General features: G+C 41.0%; 3 protein-coding genes across 7 annotated transcripts; 1 reads left to right on the top strand and 2 right to left on the bottom strand.

The window, feature by feature from the left end:
- Positions 1 to 4,875: 4,875 nt before the first annotated feature.
- On the bottom strand, positions 4,876 to 9,008 carry mrm2 (mitochondrial rRNA methyltransferase 2). The gene is made up of 2 exons (XM_084569877.1): positions 8,631 to 9,008; positions 4,876 to 6,899 (listed from the first exon to the last, which is right to left on the bottom strand). The coding sequence occupies exons 1-2, from the start codon at positions 8,914 to 8,916 to the stop codon at positions 6,463 to 6,465; spliced, it is 723 nt and encodes a 240-aa protein (XP_084426003.1). The 5' UTR covers positions 8,917 to 9,008; the 3' UTR covers positions 4,876 to 6,462.
- Positions 9,009 to 9,695: 687 nt separating this feature from the next.
- Positions 9,696 to 14,189, top strand: nudt1 (nudix (nucleoside diphosphate linked moiety X)-type motif 1). The gene is made up of 4 exons (XM_084571227.1): positions 9,696 to 9,828; positions 9,931 to 10,091; positions 11,363 to 11,508; positions 14,016 to 14,189. Exons 2-4 carry the CDS (start codon positions 9,940 to 9,942, stop codon positions 14,186 to 14,188), a joined length of 471 nt encoding a protein of 156 aa, XP_084427353.1. The 5' UTR covers positions 9,696 to 9,828; positions 9,931 to 9,939; the 3' UTR covers position 14,189.
- Positions 14,190 to 14,222: 33 nt separating this feature from the next.
- snx8a (sorting nexin 8a) lies at positions 14,223 to 23,462 on the bottom strand. Of its 5 annotated transcripts, none has more exons than XM_084571222.1 (14): positions 23,052 to 23,462; positions 22,885 to 22,951; positions 22,088 to 22,215; positions 21,440 to 21,569; positions 20,485 to 20,675; positions 20,151 to 20,271; positions 19,526 to 19,662; positions 19,291 to 19,371; positions 19,040 to 19,200; positions 18,735 to 18,864; positions 18,571 to 18,639; positions 18,056 to 18,205; positions 15,980 to 16,129; positions 14,223 to 15,620 (listed from the first exon to the last, which is right to left on the bottom strand). In XM_084571222.1, the coding sequence occupies exons 2-14, from the start codon at positions 22,904 to 22,906 to the stop codon at positions 15,540 to 15,542; spliced, it is 1,551 nt and encodes a 516-aa protein (XP_084427348.1). In that variant the 5' UTR covers positions 22,907 to 22,951; positions 23,052 to 23,462; the 3' UTR covers positions 14,223 to 15,539. The 5 variants fall into 5 exon arrangements, with proteins under 5 accessions (XP_084427348.1, XP_084427350.1, XP_084427349.1 ...); XM_084571224.1 differs by having other exon boundaries at positions 23,114 to 23,129; XM_084571223.1 differs by having other exon boundaries at positions 22,885 to 23,462.
- Positions 23,463 to 23,652: the final 190 nt, after the last annotated feature.

The raw sequence follows: 23,652 nt of genomic DNA, 5'->3' as shown, positions 1-23,652 counted from the left end.
ATTACCTGGGATACTAAACGGGTGAATTTTACTTCAAAGTCTCCGATTTCATAAACAGCCTTAATTCCTGTAATTACAGCCCAGCACACTTACATAAGCCGCAGTCTAATTTTGTCACAAGATATTCACTAACTGGACAAAATGAGGATTTATTCATAATAAAAAGGCGTTTTATTTGATTACTGATTTTTTTTATTCCTACTTTTTTATGCAAATCAGTCACTTTTGTATTCCCTGGGTTGGATTATGGGTGATTTGCGAACCTCTGTCTGGTATACAAACAGTTACACAAAGTAAGATGTCATACAATTAGCCATTGCACCATCTGTCTTCTGTCCAGTCTTCAATCCCAGTTGTATTACCTCATTTGTTTATCCACCGGTGAACAGATTGGTCCCGCGATCCCCAGAAGATAGCTCCCCACCTGTCCTATGACAACTCACATAAACAGAAAATAAAATAAAAAGAGCTGAGACATATTGTGGTTATACTTGTATTCATCATCATGAAGCTTTTATAGCCCGGCTTTGTAGACTGTCACAAGTCACGCAAATACCTTGCTTCACATGTTGTGAGGTGGGAAAAATGCCCCCAAACTGTAAAACAAAGGGTAACAACGGACATGTGGAATAAGAGAGAAAAATGTTCCGGGCCTGTCAAGCCAAGTAACATTTATTCGTACGGCCCAAAATCACAGCTGCTCAACGAACCAACAACACCGCAGAGCCACGCTAGCCTATGGGATCTTACAACACCATGTAATCACAGCGTCCCCCCCGTCTCAAATCTGACAGGGGACCTTTACCGTGCGACATTCCTTCCAACTCAACCTTCATTTCCAGTCACCTCTCCACTTTTCACTCTAAAGTACGGGTGAAAATACTTTAGAAATGTCACAACAGCTGCGTTTTCTTTTCTTTTTTTTTGACTCTCTTGGAAAAAGAAAAAAATAACGTCTGTAAACGGACCTTTCATGGCACCAGATTTCTTGAATGAAAAACGTGGAATGTCACAAGTGCAGTTTAGAATTTAGAAACAGCTTGCATTTTACCGCTGAATACATAATCCACAAGCCTGTACATGCCTGGATGGCTCTGCTCAGTGTTCATGTTTCAGGTTAGATCCCTTCAAAGGTCACGTATAACAACTGTATGCTGTTATGTTAGTCTATTCCACGTATGATAATACATTTCCAGTTGATAAAAGACTCTATAATCTTTGGATCAGCTTCTTGTACGTGTTCCTTATTGATGTCAGACACATTTTAACACACTAGCCTCAAAACATATCACGGTAGCATGTTGACTGGAGAAGAGTTGAAGCCTAATATAGCTCATAATTAAGATTTAACACGACCCAAATCTAAAATATTAATGTATAATAATGGTTTTGTAATGAAAACTACTGCAGAAATAATTCAATGTGCCGGGGATGCCCTTCTGTTGGAGGAAAAACACAATGGTGAGGCTGCTAGATGAGGGAATAAAGGCAGGATTTAGTCTAATCCACCGCTTTGAGTCTTATTTGAACTGCCTGACCCTTCACCAATAATCACTCCGCTTTTCAGTGGCTTCACCAGCACTGTCCCTGAGCCAATTACCAGTTTGTTCCGATTAAAACATTTTTTAGACCTTCACAGCAAGAGAAAGTTTGCCAGTAAGTCACCACAGGCCTTGTTTAGAGGGGCCAAAAGTCTGCCAGGAGTTGACCCTCAGTGCCTTCATTTTTGTCCAGCTGTGAGAGGCTGTGAAGTGATACAGACGCAGAGAACGTCTTTTCAGGGAAATCTAATTTATGCGTCCTACTGATTCATAAAAAACTATTACGATATTAAGATCTAACCATTTTCTGATGATTTAAGTGTTTACAAAGGCTCGTATTTGGTCTTCAAAGGAAAGCTGATGGTAATAATGAAGCTTTATTATTCATGAGCTCCAGTGTGTTTAAAGCCAGACTCTTTTTATAGAGCTGATATTTTTCAGCAAAGCGTTTCATCTGCACAGACCTTTCAGAGTAACGGATGCAGCCGGTGACTAGGAAAAAAAAAACAGAGCGAAGAAGAGATGACATGCAAAATGACACAAAGCGTGCTTCTGAGATTTTAGAAATAAGACATTTGGTGATATTCCAAACATCCCCAACAACCCCCACCCTCCCCGACCTCCTTTTATTAGCCCGCGAACCCTTGGTGGACATCCTCCTCGGCTGTGCTTCTGAACTTAAAAGTCAAGCACATTACCCAAAGGACATCCACTCTGGCAGTAAAAATGTTAACGTAAAGTTATTAGGTATCGCTTCCCATCCGCAGCCATTTCCATTCGGCCCCGTAAATGTCAGTAGATATGGAGATGGTGCCACCGAAAGCTGACCATGCTTTTGTTTGTTCCTTTATTATTATTATTATTTTTTACAGTGGCTCTTTAACCGCTGTACCACAAATGACCCTTTTTTGCAATAATGTTCCTGACATTATACCTTTGTTATTCACTGACATGTGTCCTTTTGTATGATAGCTGCAAACGGAAGAAAGCTGAAAAAGTTCAAAAGAGAATTGATGTGTGAGACGCACGCTTAGAGGCGCTTTCCACTGTGTTAATTGTCTTTCCAAAAAACGCCAACAACGCAAGCTGAAAGGAAAAAGACTTGCAGTTGTCATACAGTTTGCAGATTTCAGATTCATTTCCCCGCAAAGACGGTATGAAATTATCATCATAATAGTAGTCATTACTTTGTGTCAGTGAATGGCTGCTTGGCTCAGTCTGCTAACATTCAGGGACAGGGACTCAGCGAATGATGAATGTTGTCAGGGCGAGCAATTCATTTTGGTAACTCGGGTCAGCCAAGGGAATGAATGGTTAGATGGTTAGAAATGATATTAACGTTTCTTTAATTTCCTGTCAATTTGAGACTTCCACTGGGTTAATAACAGAGACAATGTTTGTTTTTATTAGCGAGCTCCTTCCTCTAAAAGGAAACATTCCCTCTTTTCCGAAAAAACCCCCAAAAAAAATGCATCCAGTTTTGTTTCTCTGCAACGGCCATTCGCTAGTTTGCATATAAATACAATGAGATTTTCCAAATGACTCCGGTCTCCTGAGTTTTTATGAAAGCGTTCGTGTGGTGGAACAAATCAATTCCAAACCATCCGAGGGCTTTTCTGATTTGATGTCTCCTGCAGCCCTTTGACACCAGAGCAAATAACGGCAGAGGAGCCTCGGGAGGAGGTACATGTTTCTATTAAGAACTCACTCATGTAAACACAGTTTTATTCATAAAACATGTAAGGAAAAAAAATCCAGTTCTCGCAGCCTGTGTTCATACGCAGAGTTTTTCAGGTGGTACTCGATAAGGGTGGCACTAAGTGACAAGCAATTATAGTCAGTTTGATCATACACTGATTCTTAGACACAGTCTGACAGAAAACAGGAAGGAATCCACTGGTGGGTGAGATTTTGATACGTTACATTAAGATATGTCGATACACCGATCAGCCACAACATTAAAACCAGTGACGGGAGAAGTAAATAACATTGACAATGCAATGTTCTGCTGGGAAACATGGCATTCATGTGCTTACTTAGACATGTACCACCCACCTAGACCAGACCAGGCACCCCCACCTCATAGCAATGACACTCCTTGATGGCAGCAGCCATCCCCAGCAGGATGCAGCCTGACACAGGCACACACTCAAAAACGCATTAGGAACAACTAAAAAAACATGGAGAACAGCACAAGGTGTTGACCTGGCCTCCAAATTCACTACATCCCAAACTGATCATGTATCTGTGGGATGATCCACAGAGGCCCCTAGCCTCAACCCATAGGACCCAAAGGCCCCCACTAACAACATTCTGTTGCCAGACACCACAGGACACCCTCAGAAGGCCCATGTCCATTCTCTGGTAAGTCACAACTGTTTTGGAGGCACAAGGGAGACCTACACAATATGAGGAAGGTGGTCATAATGCTATGCCTGATCGGAATATATAGTTAATCAAAAGTTTATCAGAGACACTGGCATGTGAATAGAAGTGTGCGATTGCAGTCAACACAAACACGTTCAACACAAATCAGAGCAAAAGAGCTATCCACAGTGTCGTACAGCTTCTCAGATCTGAGTTGTGTTTCTCTGTGACCGTTTCCCTCCCTTCATTTACTAATATTTACATCTGATCCTGCAGCTGGCCACAGAAGAATGAATTAACCTGTGGACGAATCATCATTCATCCCGGGCCCGAGCGCTCGGCGCCGATGAAATTTACATAAATCCCACAGTAATTTTGGAATCATTTAAATCTAAATAGCAAAGGGCCGAATAATCAACAAGTAATGAGAAGTAAAATTGGTCATCTGTTCACATCTTTCACTATCAGCTTCATCAGCAGGCATGGCTGCTCCCTTTCACTGCAAACAATCATCTTTAGAGGTCAGCCCATCCCGCCGCCTCCCCCTTCTATTTAGTTAATTTTACCAAGAGGCATGAATGTATCAGTTCATACTGTATTACTCATCACTCCTGAGACAGAAAGGCTAAATAGCAGCCTTATTAATTTATTCATGTGAGCCGTCGCTTCCTTTGCTGCATAAATGCAAATGTGTGCTTGATTAGGCTTTTCATTTTCATTTTGTGGAATGATCAGGTTTATCAATTAAGGAATAATGTGATTTTCGAAAGAATGATAATTTAACAGTAATTTCGAGTCTGTTTATGTAAGGAATAATAAAAAAATATTTAATCCAGTTACGCTGTGTGAATCATGCATTCAGCTGTAAAAAATTATTAATAATAGAATTATTAAGGCTAAACAAGCAGCCCTGCTTTTTGGTACATTTATATATTTATGTCTCTGTTTAAAACACTGATACTTCTGATTGAGAATTTAAAACCCTTTATTGTTTCAGTTGAGAACAAATGAATAAATAAATAAAAACAGCAGAAATCACTGCAACCTGTATTCGCAGTTAAATTTAAAGCTGGACGTTTCTCACAGAACTGCATCTTGGTAGTTGTAGTTAACATCCATTTAAAAAAAAAAAAAACACAACAACAGATACGTGCCAACGCACTCCACTTTTTACTAATTATTTAACTGTGGAAATTTCGTTCAGATTAAACTGAAAGAGTCAGATAATAACTGCCTCCGTTGAACGACGCTGCACATGTTTGGATTTGATCATGATTCAGTTATTTATTTGCAAGAATAAAAGTATGACCAGCTATATCTCCATTACATATCAAGCTGGAGATGTTTGTCGTGGATCATGTTGCAATTTTTGCAGTTATTTGTACAGGCACAGAAATTCAAAATGTTTGTGGTAGACTCATGGTGAATAGAGAACAATTACACACTATAACAAACATGGCAAACTGTAAATGTCTACAGTATATACACACACTAGCCAGTTCATTAGGTACACTAGAGAAACACGTGTTCCAATATTACACCCCTGCACTAGATCTTAGCTTCGTGGAGGCTATCGCAATGACTGAGAGAGCTGTTGATTCAACTGAGTTTTCATTGTGAATTGTATTGTGACAAGTTTCTATTATTTTGACCACCCCATTGTAGTCAGTGGAACACTGGTGTTGAATTCAATCCAGTTTAACAGCACCACAAACTACATCCTCCAGAATGATCATCCAGTTGAATTAGCACCAGGATTATTACATTGGAATGCATACGTTTTAACTAGCATACCTAATGAGCTGGCAAGTGAGTGTAGAATTCTGCAATACTGAATTTATGAGTATAAAATCACATTTACCATTGGTTTTAAACTCTGGTCCGAACTGAATCAAATAAGCATGAAAAAATACAGCGACAAAATTAAAAAGTGACTTTCCAAAGAATCCAACACAAACAAACAAACAAACCAAAGAGTCACGAAAGAAAATCTGCCCACTGTGATGAAAATATTTGCGCAGGAAATGGTCATGTTTCCTTTGTCAGACAGCCGAGCCCAACAACACTTGCCAGCGTGCCAAGCTCCAGTATCATCCCACTTCCCATTAGTCATACTGTACGTGACTCTTGGTTTTTCCCTTCATAAACTCTCAATGAGAGAATGATTACATATTTCTACGTGGCTGGCAGTGCAAATTATTAGCATACTGGTAAATGACTTTCTGTAACAAAGTAAATACCAAACTGAGCATGCAGAATAAACACTTGGGGCAAACAATAACTTCAGAAAAAAACAGAGCAATGGGCTCTTGAGGAACATTACACTAATTCTTGCATAGGTTTACATATGACAGATTTACTGCTGTGACTGTGTGAAGTTTGCGAGGACAGAAATCAGCATCACCAGTATTTAACGTGTCTGAGTCTGCAGCAGCAGTGAGCCTCAGTGATGCCTCAACAGTGCCACCTATTGGTGAAAGTGAGCATCTTCCCTCCTGTTCAGATGGAGCTGAAGCAAAATAAATCTGACACATATCAGAAATATGGAATAGAACTAAGATCGCTTCAGTGGTTTTCTGTACATTCTAGCGAGGAAATATCTCTCAGCTGAATCCTTTCTGCTGGCATCAGGCTTTAAAGTCCGAACACTTCCGAACACACTTGAGAGCTTCTCCTGCAGTTTATGGGTGAGGCTGCCGTCCCAGTATTTACAAAGCAGAGACCCCTGGGGCTGTAAGATCTTCTCGGCCAAGTCTATCAAAGACAAACACATGGTGATGAGCTTCTCGTGGTCCATGTCTCTGAAACCGCTGGCGTTGGGCGCCATGTCGCTCAGGATGACATGAGCCCCGCCGGCGGGGAGAAGCTCCAGCAGCTTGGCGTGCGTGCCAGGGTCAGTGACGTCATGACTGCACAGGAAGTGGGCACCGTCCAGAGGAGGTATGTGAAGCAGGTCAATGCCAACGACCGTACCACGTGATAAATCTGGGTCTAGAATAAAAGGACAGATTGCTACTGCAATTTACAAGCTTCATATATGCGGCTAATAATAATGATAACACTAAGAAGAAGAAGAATTGGTCCTTTACTGATCCCTCATGGGGAAACTGCTCCTCTGCTTTTAACACATCCATTCATTCTCACAGCAGTGTGTACCTGTGCAGTGCCTGGGGAGCAGTTTTGGGGTTAGGAGCTTGCTCAAGGCACCTCAGCCATGGACACGGGGCGGAGCCTGTAACCTTATGGTCCCCAGTCTGCTTCTCTAACCACTACTCCATGGCCCCCGCCATAAAAGGTGCAGTCTGGAACCAAACCTGAGCACCTGCAGTGAGGACTATAGCCTCAGTTTATTGGTGCCTCTCAACCAGGTGAATTAATGGGGCTCCCTGCACTGATGGGTTAATAGTTAAAGACAAAGATATGTCTGTAGATGTCAGTCTACTCCCTCTGAACTATACTGAACCAATTCTATATTTAAAACAAAAAAGTTTTTATACAGTAAGATGACAGTTGACACAATTTTAAAGATAACTTCTTAAGGATTGCATTTTGGTTTTGGATGACTGAACTGATCAGAACAATTAACCAAACTGGGAACTTGGAAACTGCCTGAATCTATTATCGGATAAATCTAATGTCTTCCTGACTACTGTTTTGATACTTGGTTAATACTAATATGATAATTCCATAGCAATGTTTTGCAAAATGTTGTGTATCAGTTAATCAAATATGTTCTTTAGTGCATTTCCTGCTTCTGGGAAGTTGTAAGTTTACCATAAATTAATTTATACAGAATCCATCACAATCAATATCAAATTTGCTTTGTGTGCCAATTCACTGCTCACATAATAGTCAAACTCTGCTGACGTTTACAACATACCATGAATCAGTACAGTAAAAATGTAAAAGTTTAAACATAACAATCCAGCTGCTAGTTATATAGAACTTGTATTATACTAAACTGTAAAGGTCTTGTGCATGAACAGTATCATCTCCTGCATAAAACACTTGGTTTGGTTTTCTGAGTTGCTCCCTGTACGTTATCCCAAAACTCAACAGCAGTGGCGTTTTATAACTACTTACAGGTATAAAATGAAAATGAGTCACTCTTTGCTGTTCGTCATTGTTTATCATTATTTTTCTAACATCTGTCTAATACTGATGTGATAATAGTACATGTACAAATTAGCATAGTGCAGGTTTCATCAAGCTGGTAGTATTGCTCCCCAGCCATTCTTAACTGCAACAATACTGCACCACAAAAGTCATACCAGTTACAAATTATCACATATTTCAACTAGGCAGTTATATATATTATGTAAGCTATTAATAATGTTAATGCTGGCTCTAATAGTCATGTAAGTGCTGTTCCAGATAAACTGTGTCAGACTTCTCTAGTATTACGTTGACATGCAGAAGGATACAACTTGCAAAGGCAACAGCATAAATAAATAAATAAATAACTTTTCCAAGACTGGCAAATAAATAAAAGTAATATTCTCTTAATTTCTTAATATTTTAAGCATGGACAAAATAGAACTAAATGAACTGAAGAAAAAATGGAGAAACTAAAAAAATAAAAAATCATCCAATATATCATCCAAAGTTAGATTTAGAGTTAAATCATACCCTTTTAAAATATTGATTTTGGTATTGCTTTGTACTGTCTGGTGTCCCTGTTATTCTGTCCACTGCTGTCTCAATAGGAACCTTTCGTCTCACCTGTCCCGGCTGAGTTGACCCTGTGCACAGCCACCTGGCTCCAGGCTCCAGGTGCGGCTCCGCAGTCCACCACACTGTATCCGGGCTGTAAAAGCCTGAACTTGTCATCTATCTCCAGCAGCTTGAAGGCGCTTCTGCACCGGAAGTTTTGAGAGTGAGAAGCTTTGACATACGGGTCTTTGAGCTGCCTCTGAAGCCAGCGCTGCTCCGCGGGAGTTTTACCCTTCAGCTTCTTCAACAAACACACCGTGGAGTGAAGACATCTCCTCTGCGAGGAGGACCACATTGTTTTTACTGAACGCCGGGGTCATGTGGAACGACTGCTTAACTGCGCTTGCGTGGAAAGACAATCCCCATTGGCCAAAGAGGAATAGCGTGTAACATCTATATGCGTCCCTTTCCTGCAAAACATCAGCGCCAACTGTTCCCACCAGCGACTGTCATACATACATACCATAAATTAAACGTGTCCAAAATGGAATTATAAGAATTGTAAGGGATTTATATTATATGTATATAACACGCACCGTAATATATAGTATATTTTCATCTGTTTTCTTGCTATCGATAAACCTTTTGAGTTAACATGTGAATTCCCCCTCTTTAAATAAATACTTCTATTGCTAGATAGAAAGCAATATCCTATTGCTTTCTATCTTTTCTCGTTTTAGATAATTGTCTGCATTTTAATCATCAGTCTTATATCATAACTATACCATAAATCTTACTGTAAATATAATATTATATATTTTCTTAGATAATAACAGTAGAAAAATAACAGTAATACTAATAATATTTTTTGTTTGTTTGTTTGTTTGTTTGTTTGATCACACTGTGGGTTATCCGGAATTAACACGTGTTGTTGGTAGCATAGTCTGTGGTTGGTACGTTGACTGCAGAACATTGACCCCCCTACGTAAAGTTTCTAGTCGAACATATTTCAGGGTAACACGGGTTAGCAGATCTTGAAAGTAACTAGCGGATCCCATCAACGAAGTCTGGCGTTCATCGGACCAATCCTGACTCTTTACGTATCAGCGCAGCGTGTGATTACGTCTGTGGAGCCGCACGCGGGAGTCCTTCAACGTGAAGTGTTGTGTTGTTGTTATACAGAAGCCAGATTTTATTACTTTCGGGCATTACCCACAACTTAATTTCGACAATTGCACACTGTACAAGTTACAGCTCAACTAAGCAGGTAATGAAGTTAGCACTAAAAATGTCTAAACAGTTGCAGCTGATATTGCTGTAGCTGTACAGTATACTGTACATAATGCCAGAATGCTTCACGTCCACACAGTGAGTTGAGATGCTGAGCTCCAAGCTGCTGACCCTGGTGCTGGTGGTCCAGCCGGGCAGAGTGCTGCTGGGCATGAAGAAGAGGGGGTTCGGGGTTGGGAAGTGGAACGGCTTTGGGGGCAAAGTTCAACCAGGTGAAACCATTGAAGATGCTGCTAGGAGGTAAATTAAATAGTTTACATGTGGTTTTGCATATTTTTTTATAATAAACTTCCTGTATTTTAAAATTGCTCTTTATTAGAAAGAATGTTGTGTTTTTTAATGTGGTTTTCTTAGCCACAGGGTGCACAGGGTAATTAAGGTGCTTTTCCAGTGTAGTGCAGACTAATTAGGATGAAGCCTACCCACTAGGGTCAGTGTTATTCCATCCACACAGTTGGTAATTTGAGGAGCAAGCAGGATGCAAGGATGCAAAGCTTAATACTCTTGATACCGAAAGCAGGAGAAAAGTCATTTATGTGCTCGATATAACACATCGTAGCTTTCAGTTATCTGTTTTCTCATAGATTTTAGAATCGCTTGAAGGAAAAAGATTGAACTGATTTCCCAATCTGTACATCAGGTCCACGGTGGATATTGTGACATCAAAAGCTTTCCTTGACATTACGCAATGCCACGGTGAATGCTGTCACACTTTTAACATGGATTAATCCAAGCAAAACATCCCAAGACATGATGCTGCATTTTAACAGCCAAGGCCATTGTGCACACGTGGTTGTGCACAAGGGGAGGAAAGAAAAAAAAGGAAAAGATTGTCTGGTTTGTAATTTGTTCAAGAAAGTGTTAAATACGGACAATGTGCAATCAGTTATCTGCAGGAAGTTTGTTCCAAAGCTGAAGGAAGGAAGCCCTGAAAGCAATCAGGGCTTTCCCAGGCTGTTTTTCCCCCCAAACATGGGCCGCAACAGACTGTGTGTGGGGAGTTTTTAGAATACAAAATATATGTAATATCTCAAGGCTATTTTAGTCATAGTTGCGCCTTTTTGTAGTGAGGGCTTATGTGCCAAAAACAGGCATGTATGTTGGCTAAAGCCTACTCCTACTCTTGGCTGAACTGAAAAATTCTGACTGGAAGGGAACTTTAAGTCATGATTGCACTGGTTGCTGTCACACAGCCAAAGAGGATCCCTTGGTATACTTGCTCAGTGTTTGTATTTTTTATATTTTATATATTTTTTATAAACTAAGTAGAAGATATGTGATTTAATAAGTGATTTATAAGTTGCAGGATTCAAAACTTTTAGGCATATATCCTATCATGTTTTACTAGGAATAGTCTGTTTGTTTTGCTAGAGAGCCATCCAGAATGGTCCTGGTAAGTGATATCGTGACCTTTTTTTAGTTCCTTTTCGGGTCTGTGTTGAGTGAACTGGAAGTTTATTTTTAAGATACACATCATCAAGAATTCATTTGATGTTTTTCCCCCCTTTTAGAGAACTTCTGGAGGAAAGTGGGCTCACGGTGGATGCGCTCGAGAAGGTCGGAAATATAAAATTTGAATTTGTCGGAGACACGCAGCTGCTCGATGTCCACGTTTTCAGAGCTGACACTTACAACGGAGAACCGACAGAATCGGACGGTATGATGTGAAGTGTGCGGAAATGAAAGCGGCATTTCATTTTGCTAATTCTGGTTCTTGAGGAATGGTCACGGGTCCAGGATAGAGCCGAGAGGAAGTGAGGCGATGATTACAATACAAAATGAAATTAAAGCGAGACAGCTGTTGAATGTGCAGGCAAGTAAAAGGTAAATGAAAATAAAGCTAGTCTTTGCAGAACCAGTGCTAGAAAAACGCTCTTGTGTTTAATGGGAGTAGTGTATAGAATAAAACCAAATCTTGAAACCGTCATTAAAAGGAGAAGTGCTGCTTCTGAAAAAATAAATACCCTTTGGCATTTAAGAGGAACTTATGTTTGTCGTGTGAAACTCCCAAGTAATTGGACGGTAATCCAACAGAAACTCTATTTTTTGACTTCCTTTTATGTTTTCTCAGTGTCAGTGACAGTTCTTCATTGTCAATAAAATTTAGATATTTTATGGAGATCACTTTTAATACATCCTACTAAGCAATGGTGTTTTTCAGTCTTTTTACTAATCTCACATTTTAACTCTATAGTACTGGAGTCAGTGACAGTTGTTTTTATGTTTGTTTTATATATCTTAAACTGTCAGCTCTTCAGGTTAAATTTGTAGGGTTAGGGAGCATGAACAGCTCCTATCACGTATCTCCACAGCATCTCAGTGGTGTTCAGGTCCAAATTTTTGACTAGGCCACTCAGGCTGGTGACATTTTACCTCAGGATTTTCTGTCAGACAGCAGAATCTCATTTTCCCTTACTTTGGTCATGACCGTGAAGCAGCAAAGCATCCAGGCAGTATTATACTGCTGCCTCCATGCTTGACTGTAGGTATAGTGTTCTTTTCTGGATCCTGTGGTTTGTGCCAGATGTAACCGCAGCCTGGTCCTCCAAACAGTTTAACTTTCGACTTTGAAGAACATTCAACTAAAAGCTTTGAGAGTCATCAAGGTATAATGTTCTTCTAGGTCAGCAGTAGTTTTCTCCTTGCCACTCTCCCATGCCTTTTTTTCCCAGTGTCTTTCAGACAGTGGAGTCATGAACACTGCTCTTTATGGCAGTGAGAGAGGCCTGCAGTTCCTTATATAATATTTTCATTGCATTTTTGGTGAATATGAGCCTTTGCCGTGCTCCAAAAGGAATTTTGGAAGGTTGGTCGCTTGTGGGAACTTTTACTGTTGTTCTAAGGCCCCCGTTTAGACGTTCCATTAACATCAGGGGCAATCTGATCGCAGGTGACCAAGCTTAAAGAACAGGTGTGTAGTTTTGAGTGATCCGGTCCCAGACCACATTTGGAGGTGGTCTCGGGCACACATAAATTATGAAATAATAACTTAATGTGTACTTTCAGTGAGTTAGAGAAACCCCACAGCTTGTTCCAGAATATGTATCATTTCCCCAAGTCATGACACACACATGTGCACACACAACAAACAGCTGTTTATGGTTCTGTTTGTGGCGATCCATTAGAGACAGCGGCTGTTAAGATGTACTACTAAGCCCCAAATGATCTCCGTGTTTATTAAACAGAGATCGACTCTAGAGTGCTGGCTGGGGACGCATCTGGAGATCCATTTTAATATCAGGTGTGACCACAGGTACTTAAAGCTGGCCTCTTGGGGTTGGATTGCCCAGGACAGATGTTAATGTAAGGTCTGAATGGAGCCTAAGTCTCCTCTGTTTGTGGATAATGTCTCTCTGTGGATCTGTGGAGTCCCAGAGTCTTGGAAATAGCTTTGTAAATCCTCCCAGACTGATTTATTCAAATCACTATCTTGCTTTTTATGTTCGTCAAGTCAATATGGAATAAAATAGTTTTTCACAGCACTGTTTTTCCACCATTGACTCCAAGCACATTTGCTACACAGACTTGTCCGGGAGCAAGAAGAGTGTATTAGAGCGTATAAAAATCTATAGGTGTGCTCTCACTAGTAAAGTTTAAAAGGCTGTAAATAAACAAAAGGAGACTCTCAGCGGGAAGAACACAAAGACTTGCAGTCATCTGTATTTCCCAAGACTTTAGCCAAGGTCAGCTGGGTGAAGTCCACAGACGCAGCACAACAAACCACAGCTCCTGCAACAGTCAGACATTAGCAGCGAGCCAAAGAGTCCAGAGGGTAAGAGAAGTCAAACAGGGTTGAAGAGATAAGTGGAGGATTAAGTTGAAGTGAAATGCGGTAAAGTAGGCGAAAACTGTGTGAAGTGGAAATATGACTATATAACATATAACACTATCTGATATAACCAATTTGATAAATTTAACTTTTTAATTAACCTAATTAGGGCTTTAACGAAACATACCTAGTGTAGATTTAGAAGCAGTCTGGGTAATGATTCAATTTGAGATTTGAAAAATCACAGATGCTCAGGACATGATGGTTACACTGTTTGTATCACAATGTCTGCTGAGGCTTCAGATGAAGAATGAACGATTGAAGATGTCAGATTTTGTCTCATCTCTCGAACTAATCCCTGGGAGGCCTACTAATTTATTTTGCTTGTTTCCTAGAAATGAGGCCTCAGTGGTTCGACAGCGACAAAATTCCTTTCGGCCAGATGTGGGCGGACGATATCCTGTGGTTCCCTCTGATGCTCAAGAAGAAGAAATTCGTCGGATACTTCAAGTTTCAGGGTCACGATGTGATTCTCAGCCACACACTGGAGGAAGTGGAGGAGCTCTGACGTGAAATATCACGGCTGTTGTTGACTGATGACATTTAGATCTTGGGACCAAAAAAAAAAAAAAAAGACAATTGTTACTGGAACATAAGTCACTGTTCATAGTTCATGTTGTGGGTTGAAGAAGATACTGAAGATTTGACAGAGTTATGGTACCTGTGTTTACACGTTACTCGAATGCAACAATTTTAGAATTAATCTTGGGATCTAATCTCATTTTTGTTTTTTTGAAGTCACCTTTCTTTGGTGTCTAAGTACCTAATTCAGCAGTGACTTACAACACCCACAGTTTAAATTTCACAACTTGATTTTCCAAACCAATGTGTTTCATACTGTGTGTACAGTATTAGTTCCTCCATAAAATAAAGTCCATATGCACATATTTGCATTTGTTTATTGGCATCATTCATGTCAACGCAGTGTATTTAAAATGAGATGAAACATATAATATTCTGATAAACTATATAGGCGCATAAATATCTGAAAGGTCTGGCTGTGTTTGTAAAAGGAATTCAACAGTATGCAGACTGTGTTGATCTCGATGAATGAGTTCATGTGTAGAGTGTCGTGGAGCGCAATTCTTTAGTCAAATGGAGTGGTAATTAGTTACTTTTCAAATGTAGGAGTCATGTCATGGTTTACTGAAGTTTATATTGTTGTATCTTTGGTAGTAGATGGATAGCTTATAGTGTTACTGTGGACATAATTAAACCAATGAATAATCAAATCTCTGTAGCGTCTTCCAGGTTGAGGTCAGGCCTTTCAAATAGCTTATAAAATTCTTGCCAACAATTTGGGCTGAGGAAGCAAAGATGGCGCTCTACGCAGAAGTTAACATTTAGAAACAACTGTCCTTAAAAAATACAAAGTAGGCCACTACACATCCTTTTAAACGACAATCTGTATCAAAAATACATTGGTCTAAAGTTATTCTGTATCTGTGAATACAACCTCAGTGACGGGAGATAGAAAATAATCCCATCCTGGAGTAAAGTCAAACTTTCTGTCCCTCTCAGTGTGTCCCAACTATCGTAGTGTGTAAAACCTTGCAAGGTATAAACAGGTGCTTTAGCAAATGAGTTGGAATGCATGGATATACTGTCGCCCTTTTACATCCCTTGTAAAATAACGCCTTAGAGGATTTCTTGGTCATGGTCGTCTCCCGTCAGGCTTAACACAATGGATTTACGAGCACCTTGCAAAAAAACCTCTCATTGAATGAAACGTACAGTGCATCGTGTTTGTACATTATACTTTTTTTTTTTGCTTTAGCTCACGGAGCTTTTTATTTTGCAGTTTGTTTTTCCTGATCGGAGGCAGGGTTTCTCCTCTTCATCTCGTGTGGGCTTAGGTTTCAGATCGGGGGTTTCAATCCATTGTTGGCGCCGAAGAGACACCCAAGTTTTGGCTGGAGTTCACTCCACACCTCTCCCATCTGGAAAGAAAGTTAAGAAATCAAGTCAGGTCTTTATTAAAAAGGAAAACATCGCAATAAGGTTCTTTTACATCCACAGAAACCTTTTCGAAATTGGTTTTCCACGCGAAGATAATATCGCATTATATGACCACAAAAATATACCCTGATTTTAAAATTCACTTGTTCATGTGAAATGTAAGCCAGGTTAACGCCTCGATGAAGAGATTACCCGTTCAGCAACACCATCCCTCAATATTAGTTCTTTAGTTGGACTTTGAAAGCCTTTTTGAAACTGATTCGACCCTGGTGGGGAGGTGGTGCTGCGTCGAGGTAGAGGCTGGCCTGTAGAAACATGATTTCCAGACAAGCAGTCTCACCTCTCTGTGTCCTTGGACCTGGGAGTTAACGAAAGCCCCGAGAATGTGGCAGGTGATTGGAAGGTAGGTGAAGATAAGCTGGGTCTCTTGGTGGAGGCAGAACAGGGAGAAGTAGTTGCGCAGCTCCATGGTCTGAATGGCATTTTCTTGCTGTTATTGGAAGAAAATACAACACGGTGTCATGACCACTGATTAAATGATGACAATAATCAGGAAAAAAAATGCAGGAATTCATCTCACACCAGTTTACTAAGACCACTATCTGTTTTTTGGCATGCTATAGGTTTTATTGTCATGACACTAGTCGCAGACTATCCTGGAAGCCAGACGAAAACTCTCCACTGACAAATTGTTGTGGGGGAAGGTTGGTCTGGAACTGCTCCGTTGGGAACTGATCATGCTCCGGCAAAGGTCTGCCAAGCCAGTCAAATTGTTTGGGCGGGCTTCATGTGGTGACTGACCACAGGAGCAACAGCCAAGTAGTCCACATCATCTGACTGCCGGGGAACTACCACAAGGGCCCTGATGCCAGGCTTGACACTGACAAGTTTTTAAAATCTCAGCTCAGGCATTATTTTAGAATTTACAGTTTTTCAGTGCCCTCAAAAGCAAAATACTGTTCAGAATATCAGTGAATATCAGTGATTGAAATCTTTAACAACCTGTCTAATGATGTCATAGAAGCACCTCATGGAGACAGACTGCATTATAGTTGAAAACTCCCTGGCCAAAACTGAAAAACAGACCTAAAGTTAAAGTGCCATTTTAAGTACTTTAAGTATTTTTTCTGAACAGTATTGACTTTAAATGGGGGGAAAAAATAAATAAAATAAAAACATCTGGGCTGCCGACACTCCTTGTCCATACTCGGACCGGGACTGCTAGCGCTAACAGCTCCGGCGGTTTCTGTGCTCACTGCAACATGCCTTGAATTTAGATGGCACCGTAGGGTTGAAGTGCCTCGTTGGTATGCAAACTCTTTTTTTTTTGCACAATTTGCACAAAACCCCGCCTTCATCAAAGCTTCAATCAGGTAGTTTTTTTAAATACAATTTGCCTTCCAGCTCTGACGTGTGCATCAGTGTAATCGGTGTACCAGGGAATCGTGCACTGACAAAGGTTCCGCGTTGTTTGGAATGCAAACTGCAATTAAATGCGTTAATTTAACCGCAGTTTGCAAAAAGGCAAAAATAAACTTGCCTGAGCCCTAAGTGAGGGTAAATTGGTCAGAAAACGTACATGTGTAGCCATACAACGATCAGGCATAACATTATGACCACCTTCCTAATATTGTGTAGGTCTCCCTTGTGCCTCCGTAACAGTTGTGACTCATCAGAAAATGGACATGGGCCTTCTGAGGGTGTCCTGTGGTGTCTGGCAACAGAATGTTGTTAGTGGGAGCCTTTGGGTCCTATGGGTTAAGGGGAGGGGCCTCTGTGGATCATCCCACAGATACTTGATCAGTTTGGGATCTAGGGAATTTGGAGGTCAGGTCAACACTTTGTGCTGTTCTTCAAGTTTTTTGAGTTCCTAAACAGTTTTTTTTGTTTGTTTTTTGTTTTTTTGACATTGCGTTGTCACAAGATGGTCAATATTATATACTTCTCCAAATTGCGACCATCTTCCAAACGCAGACAGACCACAGAGACTAAGAGGAACTGCAGCCACAAGATAAAAAGGGATACGAGAGTATACAACAAGTTGGCAAACAATTTTGTTTTTGAAAATTGCGATTCGGTTCTTTCAGTGACCAGTGACAGCTCTTACTTGTGAAGTTATGCTTTAAAAATGACTGGTCATATCCAGTCAGACAGAGTACACAATAAATACACAGTGCACGAAACTTAGGGAAATATGAACTAATTGAATTTAACTGGAAAAATAGACTCAAAATTGTGCCAAACGTGCCATTTTTTTTAATATCTGTCTATTATGTGGGAAAGCAAACTTCTTTAATGGCTGATGGGCTTTCAGAGATTAGAAATACATTATTTCTACGATTTTTATTTATCATGTCATAATAAGTAATCAGAAATTTCCAAACATGGGAGAAGACAAAGTGAAAGACGTGATCACCTGAACGATGCGTGATTCCAGCTGCTCCACAGATGCCTGCTCTTTGGGCTGCACCGTGGCGCTCATCATCTGCCTCTTCATCATGCCGTACTTGTGCAGAGCTCTCTGGTGCTCGTGGAGCACGCCCTTCTCATGGCGCTCGCAGAGATCCTGGGGAAAAAGCGGATAAGAGCGCTTTTTATTCCAGTCAAAATGGCAAGGGAACGCAGTGTACCACAGTAACAGCCAAGGCTGAAAGGAGGACTGTTTGGACACATTATCAAATTATCATATATATTACAGTTAATAGACGTAATGGGAACTATGGAAAATGACACTTTATCTCCCCATGAGTCGCTTTGTTAAATGTGAAAGCTCCACAAATGATCAAAAACTGCTTTTTCAAGTGAGATGGACATGGTGGGTTAAAACTGCTCATTACACAACATCCTGAATTTGATTACTAAATAAAAGTTGGAGACTCCTGGGGGTGGGCCGAGTGGGCACAGCGAAAACCAGAAGCAAAACTCACTCACTCTGTACGACTGCAGCAAATCCAAGAAAAGATTCAGTTTTTCCACAACATCATCCTCCTCCCGTCTGCCCTGAGGACATTAACAAAACAACATTTATTACCCAGTGCCAGTTTTGGACAAACACAGCAGAGCAGGTGGCGGGGATGAAAGACGGGGGGCTCTACCTGCTGAGCAGCTTTGTCAGACAGCACAGCAAACTCCACAGACAGGCTCTTCAGAGACTGGCGCAGGGTCCCCCAGGTGCTTTGCGAAGAGGCCAAGGAGGGAAGAGATGAAGCATCTGAGCCCAGCGTACTGCCGAAAACAACATGATTGAACAGAGAGAATGTAATATTGTGGTGCTGGCTGCCAAACTCATTTCAAGTTAACAGCCATGAAGAGACACAGCAACAGTGAGGATTTGAATCTTATTAAAAAGACCTCTGAACATTACAGAAAACCTAACTTAGTGCTCATAATAATAAAATACCTGAGCTCTTTGCCAAACATGAGGAGATCAGCTGCATTCTCCTTTGAGCGCTCTGCCATTTTCTCTGCTCTGTCCCGCAGCCTTTGGAAGCTGTTGTGGATATTTCTAATCATTTCTCTGCTCGCCGAGAACTGAGCTTGAATGTCGGCCGGGAGGTATTCCTACACAAGAGGTAAACAAACGTCTTTTTTGATGTATTTTATGAATTTTAAATGCAGGCCTCGCTTCATCACGCGTGCTACGAGACCAACCTTCGCCTGGGTTGCGATTCTGTTGGTCATGAACTCATCGCCTGTCTTCTTGTAGGTGTCACGCAGCTTAGTCTGAACATCCTGTTAAGGAAGAGGGGTGAGGAGTGGGTGACTGGAAAATAGACAGGCGGCGGCTAAAACAGGATGCAACTCACTGTCAGTCATCATGACGAGAGTGCTTATTGTGCAACGGCCTGCGCCGCAGAGGCAGGGGGCGGCTTAAGGAAATACTCACAGAGCCGCTGAAGGTGAGGAAGGTCTTGACTAGCTCGTCCTCTGAGAAGAAGGGATGCCGGGCCACCAGGTTAATAAACCTGGCCAGAGCGCGCCTCCTCCCCTCGATAAACTCCCGCTCGGAGACAGAGGTCAGGACTGTGAACAGACAGAAGAGGCAAATTACGTTAGCAGGAAAGAAGTGTGGCATGAGAACACATTGAGGAGTTAGCACTGATGGAGTTGGAAATCCGTTAAACCATGTCGATATACTGCTGCTTTTATATAAATAAACTAAACCATCATCTGATCAAGTGTTTTTGCAAGGACTTAACGGTGTGTGTGACATATTTATCCCTTCAAAGCTACAATAACTCACTATGAGCTCATTATACGCATGACTAGTCCCCTTGCTCCCTCCATGCAGTAACACTGAGATGACTGTGTTTGAAACAAAAGGACCCGCAGCTGAACATTTATTCTTCATCAACAGCTACGGCGGCTTCCGAATGTTTGCACGTTCGCAAACATTTCCAGTAAAGAAGATAAACAGAAAAAATATATATATATATGAAATTCAAAATGGTGGAAAGGGGAGAAGAAAGAAACACCCTGGTAACAAGCAGAGTTCACACTAAGCGACATACCTCCCTTTAACATCCGTTTAGGTGGCAACGCCGGCACCACTCTGTAGGCAAACCTCTGAAGTAAAACCTCATGGAAGACGTCGAAGTCACTGTAGCGTCGGTAAACGGACACTTTGTAACGCTACATAACAAAGAGCAGAAGAAGGAATAGATGAAATTCAAAATAACAAATTTTAAATATTCCATATAAAGTCAGTACAAACTTTAACAACATGGCTAAGCTGAGAAATGATGAGGTAATTTCAACTTCAATACTTTACACTAAGGCGAATATAAAGTCCAAGAGAGTTCCAAGCTTTTGAGGTTGTAGTGTGGGTGTTGTGGGGTCTCTTGCCTGGCTGGTGACCTGGTACTCCACATGTTTGAGGAACAGTCCCTTCTTCTCAGGTATGAGCTCCACCTGGACCGTGTCTCTGTCCAGGAGCCTGTCCAGCGTCAGCGACATCGTCAGTACGTCCTCCTGAGCTGGCTGCATCCTCAGTGAGCTCAAGTCCCTCGGCTCCCCGAGCTGAGGTTTCGGTAACTCTGCCGAGCACACAACCAGAACCAACTCCTAATATTTGCTTTCCGTGTTCAAATCAATAACCTTTGAGCGACACAAAATTTCCCAACAGTGAGGAATGCTGATGTTAAGACCACTTTTCTGCTTTTCATTGTCTTTTATTCTGTTTGTCCTGAGCTGGCACAGTATTGTGCACGGTCTTCATGTGACCTGTTATTCATTCCTTTCCTGAACATTCCAAGACGGTCATATACTGAATGCAGAAAACTTGTTCTGGTGCAGACCAGGAAGTAGATGCAACAAGTTGCCATACTGGCCACACCTGAAATAACAGAGAGAGCCTAAAATAATCACAGGAGGTTGGGGATGGATCTAACTCAAGCCAGCGTAATCGCTACCTCTATGAAAACCAGAAAACTTTCCCCTGTCATCTTCAGCTGAGGGTCTGGTGAAAGAATGCAACATTTAAACCAAGCTAAGGCTTCCCAAACAAAATAAAAACAGTATTAAACAAAATGAACAAAAAGTATAGGGTGAAAAAAATACATTTTTGTGCAACAAACTATCACTGGACACATTATGTGTGTGTATTCCACTGATAGACACACTCTTCTCCTGAATGAATCTTTGCATCCGTAAGAGTCAATAAAAGAGTGACATTTGCCCTGTGCAAATGAAATATCTGAACAGTAGCGGGATAGCTGAGGTTGCTCTTGGACACGCTGAAGAATTACTAAGCTACTCATTAAGCAAAACCTTTATTGCGCAGCTGTCACCGTCACCTTACCTTGTATGCAGTTCTCCAAGAGCTTGGGGCTTGGCTGCTTCCCTTGCTGAGCAAGAGCAATCAGGGCGAGCGCTTTATAGAGGGACAACTTGCTCAGGAATCCATCCGCAGAGTCAACGTGCTCAGCAATCTGAGAGAGACAAAGACAATATAACCTGAAGGTCACCACTTTTCAGGCCCGAGACCTAAATGCAACAGCGGTTTGAATTCCTCCGAGCAAAAAGTGCAAGGTAGACATAAAGCTGGTGATGCGGTGAAAAAAGGTCAGTAGAAGGGAAATTCGAGTGAATCATGAGCAGGCTGTGAAATATCAAAATAAAGAGTCGTTTCATAACACCGAGCTGTTGCACCATAACACAAGAGTATATGATTAATGGAAAGAAACTGCATCCTGTTCAGTGTCTATATGTTCCTGTTGATAAGACGCTGATAATCACACCTTCCTGCAAATGTACCCTTTTGTGTAGTCCAGCCCCATGTCACTAATAAACACTAAGCACATGTGTACTAAAATGTGGATATAAACACCAACATGGATGGATGGGATATACCATGCATTATGTAAACTGAAGGTATACACCATAGTAAGCCATACTGAAGTTGATATTAGAAAGGAATATTATGTAAGGCCTGTTATGAAATCCTCACCTGGTTTAGAACCGTCTTGGACAGATCGGTCCTTTGCAGCAGCCGATGAAAAACTTCAACCTGCACTCTCTCATCCGTCCTACAGCGGATGGCTTCATACACTTCTTTGTAATAGGCAGGAACTGAGCCTAAAAGAGTAACAGCACCTACATAGCATCACAACTGCCCAAACGTGTGACACCTTTATCCAGCAGGACAGCTCTAACTAAAAATCTAATTAAATCGTTTTATCATTTCAGTACAGACACTCATTTACATCAGTGGCACTCTGTGCTGAGGGTATGGACTCATTAGCTTTTATGGGGCTATTCGCTTTATTTCACTTCATGTGACTTTATATTATCCTTACACAGACTAGCACATACAGACAGAAAACCCAGTCAGAGCTTTACAGAATGTGAAAGAAAAAGATGAGAGATCTCACGTGACATTATTTTTTTTTCACATGGCAGGAAAACAGCATTATAATTTCCATCCATCATTTTCACCTCTGGCATTAATACTCGCTTTTACTGTAGCTCATAGGGTGTCGCCTAGAGATTTTTAACTAAGGAAAAATAAGATCGACCTCTCATGAAGGCTTTTAAGATGGAGCAACTGCTTTCCGATCATAATGTACCCAAAAGTTCCCGCAGGTTGGCTCACATCGCGATTTTAGCGAGCAGAAATGTGAACGCATCTTCTAAAACACTTTCCCCCCACACTGCAATGACACGCTAAAAAACATTAAGAAAAAAGAAAGGAAATGATGTGGCGACATTGGCTTTAAATGACCATAAGAAGTTTTCGCACTGTACCTTCATTGATCTCTCCTGCCATGGTTCAGACTGTCATGTGAGCACAAGAGCACCTCCATGTGATTTCCTGGAGAAAGAAAAAACAAGCAATTTATTTCTTAAAGTTGTAGTGAGCGCTGGTTAAAGTCCAAGCCTGGAGCAGGGCAATAGAAAATGATGACACCTACACGCGCTGTTAATGAGTGTGTTGCAGTAATCGGGATTTAAAAGTTTGGAAGACACGATAAACCTTTATTATGTCCCGGCAGCTTCAGGTTTCGGCGGGAGTCTATTAAATAAAACAGTCTACAGCACACGAAAATGTTCTGGGAAATATTGTGCTGGTTAGAGTTGTTTATTTCCTGGTTTCACTTGTGCAAATTAATTTGGTTTATTCTCTGTTCCTCATTCTTCGAACTGCATTACGAATGCTGCATTCAGGTACTTCGGGTAAATTTAGATATTCTGTCTCATGAACACGGCTTGCCCGATATTTAAATGCTATACGTTTTTGCAGAATGGTTGTAACATTTTTAAAGTCAGTTGCACGAGCAATAAATCTTGATTTTCTTGACTGTGTTTGCTATACAGAACGCTTTTATTATAGCTTATTATTTTATTATTATCTATTTTATCATCTCATGTAAAATCTCATACTTATTTTTCCTTTTTATTATTGTTTTCATCACGTGGTTAAATAAGGCAGCAGATAAGGAGTATTAATTTTTCCGACGTTACTTGAACCTCTCATTATCTGACACTGTGGCGCCTCTGGGTGGCGCTACTTGG

The sequence above is a fragment of the Chelon labrosus genome (genome assembly GCF_963514085.1).
Source record: "Chelon labrosus genome assembly, chromosome: 21".
Classification (NCBI taxonomy): Eukaryota; Metazoa; Chordata; class Actinopteri; order Mugiliformes; family Mugilidae; genus Chelon; species Chelon labrosus.
This window is presented reverse-complemented; position numbering and strand designations above follow the sequence as displayed.